The sequence below is a fragment of the Ramularia collo-cygni genome (assembly GCF_900074925.1).
Source record: "Ramularia collo-cygni strain URUG2 genome assembly, contig: RCC_scaffold27, whole genome shotgun sequence".
Lineage (NCBI taxonomy): Eukaryota > Fungi > Ascomycota > Dothideomycetes > Mycosphaerellales > Mycosphaerellaceae > Ramularia > Ramularia collo-cygni.
This window is the reverse complement of record NW_019716281.1, coordinates 164,474-177,263: the sequence shown is the minus strand read 5'-3', so window position 1 is coordinate 177,263 and position 12,790 is coordinate 164,474. Positions and strand designations below refer to the sequence as shown.

The 12,790-nt window shown below is 53.2% G+C and overlaps 4 protein-coding genes; all 4 read left to right on the top strand.

Annotated features, from left to right (window-relative positions):
• Window positions 1-546: 546 nt before the first annotated feature.
• Window positions 547-1,410, top strand: RCC_11162 (uncharacterized protein; the record flags this gene model as incomplete). The annotated part of the gene is made up of 1 exon (XM_023776385.1): window positions 547-1,410. One exon carries the CDS (start codon window positions 547-549, stop codon window positions 1,408-1,410), a length of 864 nt encoding a protein of 287 aa, XP_023632153.1.
• Window positions 1,411-4,392: 2,982 nt separating this feature from the next.
• On the top strand, window positions 4,393-5,694 carry RCC_11161 (related to sporulation-specific protein 2 precursor; the record flags this gene model as incomplete). XM_023776384.1 has 3 exons in its annotated part: window positions 4,393-4,444; window positions 4,519-5,362; window positions 5,412-5,694. 3 exons carry the CDS (start codon window positions 4,393-4,395, stop codon window positions 5,692-5,694), a joined length of 1,179 nt encoding a protein of 392 aa, XP_023632152.1.
• A 2,297-nt stretch (window positions 5,695-7,991) lies between these two features.
• On the top strand, window positions 7,992-9,003 carry RCC_11160 (uncharacterized protein; the record flags this gene model as incomplete). XM_023776383.1 has 2 exons in its annotated part: window positions 7,992-8,035; window positions 8,088-9,003. 2 exons carry the CDS (start codon window positions 7,992-7,994, stop codon window positions 9,001-9,003), a joined length of 960 nt encoding a protein of 319 aa, XP_023632151.1.
• Window positions 9,004-10,624: 1,621 nt separating this feature from the next.
• On the top strand, window positions 10,625-12,070 carry RCC_11159 (probable ANP1 protein; the record flags this gene model as incomplete). XM_023776382.1 has 5 exons in its annotated part: window positions 10,625-10,797; window positions 10,873-11,501; window positions 11,554-11,682; window positions 11,735-11,869; window positions 11,922-12,070. 5 exons carry the CDS (start codon window positions 10,625-10,627, stop codon window positions 12,068-12,070), a joined length of 1,215 nt encoding a protein of 404 aa, XP_023632150.1.
• Window positions 12,071-12,790: the final 720 nt, after the last annotated feature.

Sequence of the window (12,790 nt, the reverse complement as noted above, 5' to 3'; positions counted from 1 at the left end):
CTGACCTGTAATTAATCAGTGACACTCGCGTGTTCTACTCATACCTCCACATTCATCGATTTGACAGGAGAGATCGCCCTACTTGGCCATTTGGCGTATCAACCTTGTATCCCGTTCAGCGACCCTACGATCAGAGATTGAATCTTGCCGTATAGCGGGAGATTCGTCGCAATGGCGTATGGATAGACTTGTTCTGGTCGTGCGACGACTCCGAGTAGCCTTGATTGCAGATGCCAGTGAGAGACACATGGACAACGCTGGCACCGTACCTAGTCGCTCGTCGATCCAGGAAGTGACGGGACCCTTTCTTTGCTGAGTCATACGGCAAGTTCAAACCGTCCATCCCGGTCTGGTGCAACAGCCTCCTTCGCTCCACTTGCTGCACGTCCATACTCACAGATTTGACGACCGCGACCCGCGACATCTTCTTTCTCAGTAGTGGACGCTTGCTCGATCATATTACTGGCGCAGGCGGATCCAAGCAATCTCTCKCTGTCAATCCTCCACTCGAGATCGTTCCTGCGGTCGATTCTATATACAGACAGAATGTCATCACTTCGCAGTGTCGATTCCAAGGCTCAGGGAACAGAGAATCTCGCCATCAACAACACTTTCGTTCGCCGGATATTGACCATAGTTGCCCTAAAGACTCTGGGCCGGTTTCACAACTCCGACGGCCCATGTACTCCTATTTCAAAACACATCATCATCAAAACAGGTCACCGAGTGCGCTTGACAGAAGCGTCGACTATGAAGTTCGTTGCTGAACACACATCACTCCCAGTTCCCAAGGTCTATTGCTATTTCGTGCACAAAGACCGTGCATACATCGTAATGGAGAGAATACGTGGCGAGGAGATACCAACAGCATGGAAAGGTCTCCCGGAAGTAGCCCGTCGAAAGATCTATTCGGAATTGAAAGCTATGCTTCAGGAGTTGAGAGCGCTRAAACCATCTTCGGATACAGGAGTCGAGAGTTGCGTTGGGGGTAGCCTGTATGACTCCCGTATAACGCGCTGTCCACGTTTCGGTCCATTCAAGACTATCCAGGATTTCCACTTCTGGCTTCGGGATGAGCTGCGTCCATCAGAGGCTCAAAACAACCGGAAGGATGACGATTGGCTGGACATCGAAAAGATGGCCGAAATGCAGAACGCACCATGGCCACCCCCGGTTTTCACCCATGCGGACCTCAACCCATTCAACATCCTCGTTCGAGGTGACAAAGTCGTTGGTATAATTGACTGGGAGTTTTCTGGCTGGTACCCTTTCTATTGGGAGTATACCTCTGCCTGGCTTGGAAACATTACGAGGACAGGCTGGCAAGATGTGCTAGATCAGTTTCTGGAGCCATGTCCTGCGGAACTGGCAATGGAAACGACCAGACACAGATGGTGGGGAGAAATATGAAGAGACATACATGAAGGGACCCCGATGGTAATCTCATGCGACTGTCTCCCTCTTTCCAAGCATATCCCATGTTGGCTTCGGCTTCAACATGTCCTCTGTACGCTGGTAACGTTCAGCAGCCGCCTTCCTCGCCATATGTTGCCTCCGAGTCAATTCGATCTCCGCCCACTCTAGCCCAGAGATTCCAACGGCTTTGTCGTCTTTCGCCAACTCTGCTAACGCGCTGGCAATGTAGGACCGACATTCACAGCTAGGATCATTCCAGAGAACCCAATCGATTGCTAAAGTTCTCCTACCACCCAACATGCAGGGACAAACGGGAGCATAGCATCTACTGAAATCTGAACGACTACGATAGGGTTCGCAATGCGCTACATAGGATGCACCAGAAGCCACCCGGGTTGATGTTGCAGGCAGCCAATCACTAAACAGTCTATAAGCATCCGTACCTGCACGAACAGAAACATTTGGCCGCTGGCAAGCCATGTTACGTTTAAATTGTGCGTACTCATCAGTGTTTGAGCGATTGATCAGAACACAGGAGATGAATCCGAAATGCGCTTCACGATCCTACCGAGGAGGACAATTTCACCAAGATTGATGTGAAGGTATGAGTGCCACTAAGGCATAGAGAATTTAAGCAACAGTCTAGAGAATTGAGCCGTGATGTTATATCGATCCACATCAACAGTCCTACGCCTCTTCCGGTAGGTGGGAGGAGTAGCCTGTCTTTCCCAACCATGTAGATATCCTATCCGAATGACAAATTGATGAAGAATCCGTTCCGTGGACTCGAATCGCATATCGCGAGGCACACCACAGGAAATGCAAATGTGCAGGGGTTGCCACACTTGCCACACACAGCATGCGGAAGGTCGGCATTGGGGACCCGTTCTTCCTGCAGCAGTAGCTTGCTTAAGCTCGAGTGGAGCAGTCGGCGAAGACCATCCTGTGAACTATCCTTCATGTTGAGATCTTAAGCCAATCCTACCGACCATGTAGAGCACCTCCGGGAAACAGTCTTCTCGTTGTATCTAGGAAGCGAGCTCGTGCATACCACCCAAGAACTGGATATGATGAAATGGTGCGCACTTTTCTGCTGTTGTGCAACCCAGGGTCTGTAGACCAGCTGCACGGAAGATTCAGRGCACAAGTCACTGCATGCTGTCAACATGCAGCAAGCCGGATTGGCGCCATCTGGATCGTGGAGGAGGCGAAGATTTAATACGCCGTAGCGGGAGTAGTCGTGTTCTGGAAACCCATCACGTCCGCACTCACCTCCGCCGGCGATGGCCATTGTTATCAGGGTTGATTCTACACCATTTCTGGAAGGTATCCCGTTGACGGCGCCGCGGCGTTACCATTTGTTAAAGTCGTTGTTCGACAAGCCGTTCGATGCAAGACCATACGAATGTCGCTACGTGCGAGGTCGTCTGGGGACCCAGTGGTGGCGACCGCGGAGTCATTGATGGGCCAGACCCGCTCGGCGTGTTTGTGTTTCTTGGAAGCTCCAACTGTGAAAGACGTTTTGATCGACGAATTTTCGGCGGCAGCCGAGCAACGCCACTGTTGCACGAGCACAGATCGTGAGACAGCGAAAGCATCACCGCAGTCAGCTGCTACTTGGTGGTGGTTGTAACTTGTGGACGCGTTCCGGAGAAGAGATGATTGCACGTCATGTTGCAAGGAAGGTAATCGTTGTCATTTCGGCGGTTCCAATTGGGATAAGCTCATCGGCGAATAGCCTTGGCCGTTGCGGAGATTCCCTCGAGATTTCTCTTGCAACGAGACTCCACAAAAGGTTTGGTGCTCCCGCATCGTGCATAACAACTTGTGCGTTCTGGTGTAGCTCTGCATGTTGGAGCTGGCAACTCCATCGCTATGCAAGCAGTTGATTACGCGGCCAGCTGGAGCTATGCAGAGGCAAACAAGTGCGATGCATTGTCAGTGTCCGCGGCGGCATGTGCAGTCCTCAACATCGCGGTGGCAAAGGAGGGGAGGTATGCTTGCAAAGATCCCGATAATAATGCATTACTCTTGTATAGTAATGAAGTGGAGATGTGTTAGCGAAATGAGGCGGCGTAGGATATGCGTGATTAGAGGTGAAGACACCCACACTCCGCTCATTATGATGTGTTGTTCGACGTCAACAAAGACATTTGGAGGGACAGGAAGGAGATACAGAGATGGATATGGTTGGAGTCGCGCGGCCGTTGTCCAGTACCTATTTACCTGCCAATGCCCGTTGGTGTGCCTGTTGGAGTTCGCTGCGGGATATTGTTCCTGTCGATACACGGCCATGGTCGAGTGTGCAGGGCTGAGAATGTCTGCAGTGCTTGGAAGTCCAAGCCAACTCCCCGAATGTTTGTCCATCACCATCTACTTGGTCAACACAAGCACGTTGGTGCACAGTGCGGGAGCAAGAAGGTTTGGGTTTGCAAGAAACCAACGGCTGCGGGTACAGGTACACCGCGAACGAACCAGTGAGCGGGGAGCGGCAGCAAGCGGGCGCGATCCCTGTTTCAATCTTACGCGCGGTGCAGCCTGCCCAGTGCCCAGTCTCCTTTCTCAACACAATCAAGTTGTACCTTCTTCGCCTCCGACACTCGCTTTTTGGGACCTTCTTGCTTGTCTTTTGCCATCTTCTTACACTCGTTCACCCCAATCCAGCCAGCCATCCATCAAGCAAAAACGACCGCCATTGACTTCTTCACGACACCCCACGTTTCACCCCAGCAGCAGCGTTAGAGATTCCCAGGTGCGTAGTACTGAGCCTGCAAGCAAGCAGCAGCATCCCGAACGCCAACTCGTCGCACGTCGGTCTTTTGGCCGTTTCATCGCCTCTTCCTCCGCCGCCAGCGTCAACACACCAACAAACATTCCGCCGCACGGCACCCACGATACCGCATCCCTCGTCTCCTTCCCTGGACGCGACGCTGACCAGTGTTCTACACAGACAGCACCACGTGCACAAGAGACGAAATGGCTGCTAGATACATTGTTCCGGCGTTGGCCGTCATTGCAGGCGCTGCAGGTGAGTTTTGCCAGACACAGCGGTGCCGATTATGCGCGGCAACAGTAACACCGACTGATATCTTTCCCTCGCAGCCCAGTGCGGCAAAAGCGGCGAGACCACCACCATCCAGAACTCCGGCGACGCGTCGGCGCTCTCCAGCTGCTCTACCTTCAAGGGCTCCATCGAGATTGCGAGCACCACCACTGGCTCCATCGCCCTCGATGGCATCAGCATCATCGAAGGCGACCTGGTCGCCAATGCCACCGGTGTGACTTCCATCTCCGGCTCTGACCTCGAGGAGATTGGCGGTATCTTCCAGCTCTCTCAGATGACCACCATGTCAGACTTGTCTTTCCCTCGCCTGGTCAAGGCCCAATCTATCGACTGGGTGACACTCCCCGCTCTTCGGGCCCTGTCTTTCACGACTGGTCTTCAGGAGGTGGAGACTCTTCTGATCTCCGACACCCAGCTCACCTCGCTTGATGGAATTGATCTCCAGATCGCCAACAGCATCATGATCAACAACAACCGCAACTTGATGAGCATCAACATGCAGCTTGGCAACATCACCGAGGGCATTGATCTCAACTCCAACAACAAGGATCTTGCTATTGAGTTCCCCAACTTGATCTGGGCCAACAACATGACCATTGCCAACTGCTCCGAGTTCTCTGCTCCCTCCCTCGAGGCTGTCAACGGCTCCATCGGCTTCTACTCCAGCACTTTCCAGAACCTCACTGCCGCCAACCTGACCTCCGTCGGTGACGACTTGACTTTCGTTGGCAACAACCAGCTCACAAACATCTCTTTCCCCATGCTCACCATGGTCGGTGGTGGATTCAACGTTGCCAACAACTCCGCTCTGGAGACTGTCGATGGATTCCCTATGCTGGAGAGCGTCGGAGGTGCCGTCARCTTTGACGGTGCATTCACCGAGTAAGTCATTTTCTGCATCCAAATACCGTTTCAGAGCTGACCAAATCAGGATCGAGCTTCCAGCTATCGCCGATGTGCGCGGTGCATTCGATGTTCTTTCCAGCAAGAACCTCACCTCAACTTGCGAGACATTCGACAACCTTGGAGACATCGTCCAGGGTTCCGAGAACTGCCAGGGCGAGGCACAGTCCTCAACCTCTGGCGAGGACGGCACAGACGCCTCTGGTGGCTCCAAGAACGGTGGTGACAAGAAGGGCGCTGCGGCATCTCTGCTCATTCCCGGATCCACCATCGTCCTTGGACTTGTCGCTGCTGGATTCGGTCTGCTCTGAGCGTCTCACCACACAGTCAATGATCTATTTCTGCTCTGCGATGGCGTTACTAGCGAGGTCTCATCTTGTCAATTGGAGTTGAACAGTCCGGCAAAGGATTGCATAGACTAATTGTAGCAATTCAACAAAACGCAAGAACATCACTGTCCGCACACTCACGTCCCGACAATATTGACGATATCATTCGAGCCGTCGGGCACGTTGCAGGCTCGAAATCTCGACGCGACATGTAATGGACGACGGCTATTCATTGTACAGGCCGATTTGGCTTCAGGCGCTCAGGACACACAGGGGAGATTGTAATTGTGAGAGAAATTGTAGCGAAGTGTCAGGTAGCTGCGATTGAATGACAGGCTGCTTATTACTGAGCATTTTTGCTACCTCCCCGGCGGAACCTCTGACAGCTGAGAAAGCGTTTGTCCACGTGCGTGCAAAAAGTTAATTTATGCCTTGCCGAGATAGAGTTCGAACTCGACCGCACCTCATTCTTTCTTCAGCAAGAGACATCACCTACCCTGCGAATCATTACATCAACCCAATTGGGACATCCGCCTCACCAGTCCTCGCCTAAATGCGCCCTGAAACAATCCGGAAGCGCGACATGGTGCTCATGCTGCCTCCACTTTCGACGCGAGCGTGAGCTTTCGGCCCTTGCAGCCCTCCTTGCTCGATGGGTGAGGACCAGTCGTCGCACCGACGTCAACGACTTGAGAATTTTCCGCTGTCAGATGTCAAAACATGACAGGGTCATGGCTCTGCTGTCATCCTGACAAGAGCTATGCATCTCTACGCAGCTATCCCTACGCGCGCGTCTACATCGCTGTATATGCTCTTCCCTTGCTAGTGCCAATCCTGGCCCGAGCAAAGCCAACAACACCAAGTGTTACACAAGATGCAGGTCTTGCTGTACACGCCCAGCGCCTTAGGGCACTTTTCGGCGGGCTCCCGCTGTCCAAACGACCCAGGTCTCTTGGCGAGATTATGATCGATCCTCATCGCACATCTCCGGTCGTGGAACTCGATTGGCCCACCTTTGAACTCCGCATGCTGTGGTTGTATGATCATCGAATCCACAATTTGGTATACACCGCCGTCAATGCAGCGGCTGTCGTGCCAGTTTCACAGGCCCATATCCTGTGCTCCGCGAGCATTGTGCCTTGTCGATTGGCCCACCTCTCGACTCGGCATGCTGTGGTTGTATGATCATCGAATCCACAATTTGGTATACACCGCCGTTGATGCAGCGGCTGTCGTGCCAGTTTCACAAGCCCATTTCCCGTGCTCCGCGAGCATTGTGCTTGTCGTGGTGGACGCATGTATCGCTCAAAATGTCCAATCACTGCTGTCCTGGCGCTAGGTACGGTGCAAGTCCGCGCGGTTRTTCATGCCTCGCGGTTGTCTGTCGCGGGAAGTGGCATACATCTCACGCCGGCGCAAAACGTAAATCCAGGAACGATGTGACCGGAGATATATGATGCTAGCAACTCCACCGCATGCGAAATCCCATAGATTCGTCATGACAGATTCGATGAGCTGCTATGACCTGCATTTGCACGACCTCTATTGCGGTATCGATGAGCCAAGCGCTTTGCTAGAAAATGAAGTTGCGGTGAGGCATGACATGCACCGCCCAAAGCCCGCTGTCAAGTACTATACAATCGCCTTTCACAGCCTAGCTCCGGATAGAATGAACGCCAGTCGATGGTCAGCACGATTGTCAAAAGCCGATCAACGTCAATCTTGTGGATGCGGGCCGTGGAATAGCGTGCCTATGCAGTATATCCACGCAAGGAATTAGGCGGCCGTCATATCCCGTAGCCAATCTGTCAATGGACCCGGGTGCTGGCCCCAGACCTGATCCTGTACCGAACCATGAGCGAGCGCCTCCCCTTGTTCCCTTGCATATCAACCAGAAAGTCATTTGCAGCTCCCGACTAGAACTGCAGCTCACGAAACTGTTAGCGTCCGGGCCGTATGCGCGAAGATCCACCATATCTGATGATTCTGATCTCTGCGGCAGCTGTGAGCGACGCCGGTGCCTCGCATCGTGAGATGGGGAACAACAACCTCGACATGGGTACATATCAAACTTAAAAGGCTGGTTGTTCCCTTCTCGTTCGCCCCGTTCATTCTCTACCAAGCAAACCACCCTCTCTAACTCTGCATACTGTTCATCCTGGTCTTGTCCTTTACAAGTGCTTTGTCTATACACGTTTCAATCGTCAAAGCTCTCCTGTGTGGCAGCACTGTTTCACCCTTCTACACAACTCCCTTGATTGAAGCACACCGACGGCACCATGTCCGGATACATTGACCGCTACTCGCGTCCGCTGACCTACAAGTAAGTCTTTCCACCCACTGTTGGTTGCTGCATCAAAGCTAACGTTCCGCAGCACACAAGCTCTCCCGTCGATCAACGATCTCGCCTTCGGATTGAGGAGATGCCCTACCTGCTCGAAGCTCCTGGCAGACACCGAGAGTTGCGCCGACCATGAGCTTCGCTCCAGCGCGGGCCTGCAACTCGCAGAGTACCAGCTGCCGCAAGACCCGTTCACCAAGAGTGCTCCCATGCATCGTCACACGACAAGCTTCCCCTCCCCGGTACTGTCGACTGGAGACACCAGTAGTGACTCCGAGCCCATGTACACACCAAACGTGAGCCGAGCCGCATCGCCAATGAACTTCAGCCACATATCGAACGCCACCCCTCTGCAGAAACGCCGCCGAACTTCAAAGATTGCCACTCGTCGAGACAGTCGTCGAGAGTCATTTCCCCCGGACGGTGTTTGCGAACAGAGCAAGAAATTCAAGAAGATGGAAAAGGAAAAGGCTTGCCGTAGCCAGCAAGCTGCTGTTCTCTCCCGAACCGAAGACTACTTCCGTGTCTATGCTGGTTGGGAACGACGCGAGCAGAGTGGCGGCAACGGCAACGGTGCCGGCCTCACAGCCAACAAGATCAACATTCTCCGCGCCATGGAAGTGACGGTCAATTTCTTCGTCCACAGGGATCGTTGCGCCGCTATCAAGGAAGGGCCCGAGGCTCTGGCCGAGTTTGAGCGAAAGATGCAACAAATGCTCACCGAGGCTCCTGACGAGCAACCTTTTGACGGCACCTTCCTATCCGGCTCCGAGGAACCCTGCACTCACAAGGATCCCAAATCCAAAGAGTGCATGACACACGGCACTGCAGACTGGCGCGACTGCCGTGTGCTGCAGTCCCGAGCTCGCTTCGAGGAACAACAAGCTCGTTGGGCACGAGAGAACATCCCACGAGACCACCAGGAAAGGTGGAGGCATGTCCACCTGTGAGAGCGAGAGCTACATAGGAACACTCGGGACCGAGGATTCTGTGCTCCCCTGTCGACAGGCATTCATTGAGATGCAGTTCGGACAAGGAAGATGATTTGATGTGTTGTGGATTTTCTGGCGCTCCAGGGCGGGTACTGCTGTTTTTGTTTTTTGGTTGGAAATCAACTTGTGATCTATCATAGCGTTTAGCGAGCGAGCGAGCAAACATCCCTGGCAGGCACACTTGGAAGCATGGCAGCTTTTTCTGCCAAGCGAGAGAGATCCTTGTACCCTATCGGGCATTTCTGACGGATCTCTGATGAGAGAGGAAAAAATGGGGCGATCGGGCAGCACGAGCATGGTGGGTGACTGCTGGCATTTTGGGAACCTTTTGGGGAGTTGTGTGTGGTGTGGTCAGCTTTTGTGGTGTATCATTGGGTGGGAAGGAAAACGCATGATGACGACTTGGTGGATATAGCAACATAACATTTAACGTGTATATGGCTCTCACATATCAAAGAATAGACAATAGACAATATTCGACAGCCCTGCTTCCTCAACGTTTCTCGTGCTTGTTGTCATGTGAGTAGACGGGCGTCGTCACCAACAATGTTACTACGGGTCGAGGATATGAGGCTTGCATTCTGTAGCAGCTGTCCGTCACCCATGTTTTCGTCGGGGAGGCTTCCAAAGTGCCACGTTTGAGGGATGTGGTGGGTAGGTGACGTGTAGTATTAGCTCCAACCAGACATGTACGTAGGTAGGTCGCATTCTCCAATCAACCAGGCCTGCGCTCATGCAAGARAACGTTCTGCGCCGAGCATGAGCGCGAGCTGAGGGTTGCGCATTCGGTGGAACTACTGCAGGTCAAGGGCAGGGTTTGGCGTTCCCTCCGCCCAACTTTGTCGTCGTTGAGAATAATGGAAATGTTACAGATCGCAAAACGGCATCGACAGGTGGCGGCTGCGGGCCATCGGGCAAAGTCTCCACGCGTGTGTGTGCTAATCAACAGGCGGGCAGTCCTGGCGAGGCAGAATGCCGCCACGTGGGGCGACGGGACCTAGGTTTTCCACAGGGTTAGGTTAGGGTATGTGACGAGTGTGGAAATGGAAAAACGTGCGTCTACGGCATTTGGTTGAGGAGAGACAGGCAGTTGTGGGCAAATCTTTCGTCAGGCGAAGCGAAACTTGCAATCTTTCGGGGTTGCGGTTCAATCTCCTGGCCTGGACGATGCAGGAGGCACGTGAGGGTTGTGCGGACTATGGTATCTCGGGAATGAATGTAATGGCAAAAAGGCGTCGGATCTGCTTGATAAAGCCATTGAGTCATATTCATGATGTCTTTGCACAAGACTGCTAACCATTCAAGTCTCATCACCAGTAAGACGCTGGACTTGTAGGAAGTTTGATGAAGGTTTGATGGGTGCGGCGTCCCAGCACAGCTTGCGCGTTCCCGCGAGACGTGCCGCCCTTGGCAGAGAGTCAGGAACGTCTCAAGCGTACTATTCCGATCGACTTGGGGGAAGTTACTGGAAGTGGTGGGAAAAGTGTCAACTACGTCGCCCTTCCCTATTGTCCCAATTCCTTCCCATCGGCCAGACTCGATTCGCTTCGGGACGCGTATGGAATCGGAAGCGCGCACAATGCTGCTCCCCAAAGGCGGCATGAACTGGAAGAGCGCACGGGCACGACTCCCACCGACACGAGCCATCTGGTCCTTTCTTACGCGCACTCGCTTTCTCTTCTTCGTCGCCCTGGCCGGCATTGCGATTTTAATATGGAATGGCGTACGGGGCAGCGCGGGCGACTGGCAGAGGTAAGGATGCGAGATGCGACATTGATGGATGTGAATCCTCCACGAGCTGTCCTGACAATATAATGCCCTTGCTAGATTCTACTGCTTTGGACCCGCAAAGTCGCCCATGCAGATGACACCCAATGAGCAGGCCATGTGGGCGGGACATCTCCAGACGCCCGTCATCTTCAACCACCACGAGCCCATTGAAGTCAACAGCTCCACCATCCAGCGAATCGACCTCAACCCCATCGTGTCAACCCCGAAAGCGGTCGCCAACGAGGAGCGCGTGCTGATCCTCACCCCCCTGAGGAATGCCGCGCCGTATATTGAGCAGCACTTTGACCTGCTCGTACAGCTCACATATCCACATCGCCTGATTGATCTGGCATTCCTGGTGGGCGATAGCACCGATGACACGGTCGCGGTGCTGGCAATGGAGCTGGATAGGATACAGTCACGACAGGACTCCAACTCATTCAACAGCGCCATGATTGTGGAGAAGGACTTTGGCGTGACTGTGGGGCAAGATGTGGAGGACAGGCATGGATTCGCTGCACAGGGACCACGAAGGAAAGCCATGGGCAAGGCGAGGAATTACCTGCTGTCCGCAGCATTGAAGCCGGAGCACAGTTGGGTGTATTGGAGGGATGTGGACATCAAAGACAGCCCGGAGAAGATTATCGAGGACTTTGTGGCACATGATCGCGATGTCCTGGTACCCAGTATGTCTGCAATGGGCGGAACGCAAGAGGACGCAATACTGACAGGTCACAGACGTGTGGTTTCATCGCTACGAGGATGGTCACGACATAGAAGGTCGCTTCGACTACAACTCATGGCAGGAGTCGGAGCAAGGTCTCAAACTCGCCGCGACTCTAGGCAAGGATGTTGTCCTTGCAGAGGGTATGCATCTTTGCAACCACCTCATCTCGACTTCGTTGCTGACCTGCTGCAGGATACAAAGAGTACAACACCGGTCGAAAGTACATGGCTCGCATGGGCAACTGGCGAGATAACAAAGACGTCGAGATTCCTCTGGATGGAATTGGCGGCGTCAACATTGTAGTAAAAGCTGACGTCCACCGATCAGGTACGTACCATCCCACACTGGCGATCCGCTTCTCCGCTGACTTGTATGATAGGTGTCAACTTTCCGTGCTACGCCTTCGAGAACCAAGCCGAAACAGAAGGCTTTGCGAAGATGGCCAAGCGTGCCGGATACGGCGTCTACGGACTGCCCAATTATGTTGTCTGGCACATCGACACGGACGAGAAGCCCGGAAATGCATAACGAAGAAACCTATTGTTTAATAAGCACAAATGACTGCATTCTATTGTTTTTCGGATGTTTCGCATTTCCGCTCGCTTTGTAGCGGCGAGAGTATGTGTTTACTGACTTTTGCGTTTGTGAAGCGTGGGTCGGCGTTGTATTGGAGTCGTTTGGGAGGACGGGAGTTGAAGGCGGGAATTGTGTATCCCATGAGATGGTTTGGGTTGGTCGGCATTCGATCGGTATAGATATCTGGTCGAGATGCTGACTGGGTGACAGATTGTACAAGACGGAGGCGGACTGAAAGATGTACTATCAGATGTATGGATGTACTGTCTGGCTTGGACCTCACAAGCTCTTTCCTTGGGTCGCGGCTTGACACAGTCGAGAACACTGGCTTTTCAACGCCTATGAATGTCGCATGTATTTTGGACAGGCAAGGCTGCAAGAAACCTGGGATGGTATAGCAAATGGGGAGACCAAACTTGGTTGGAACCGAAGATGGATTCTGCCCGAGCTGAGAGCTCATAGCATGGCCCTCCCGAGTCGCCCTCGTCAGAAGATCGCAGGTGACCTGATGAGCGAGAAGGAAATTGTCAAAGACCAGAGGCGAGCGACTGTGAATGAATAGGAGTGTCTGGCGAGGAGCAGAGCGTAAGAAGGTCGTCGATGGACACATCAGATCTCGTCGTTTGGGAGACATGGAACTAGCCATCGGAACGATTCTTCGTACAATACCCT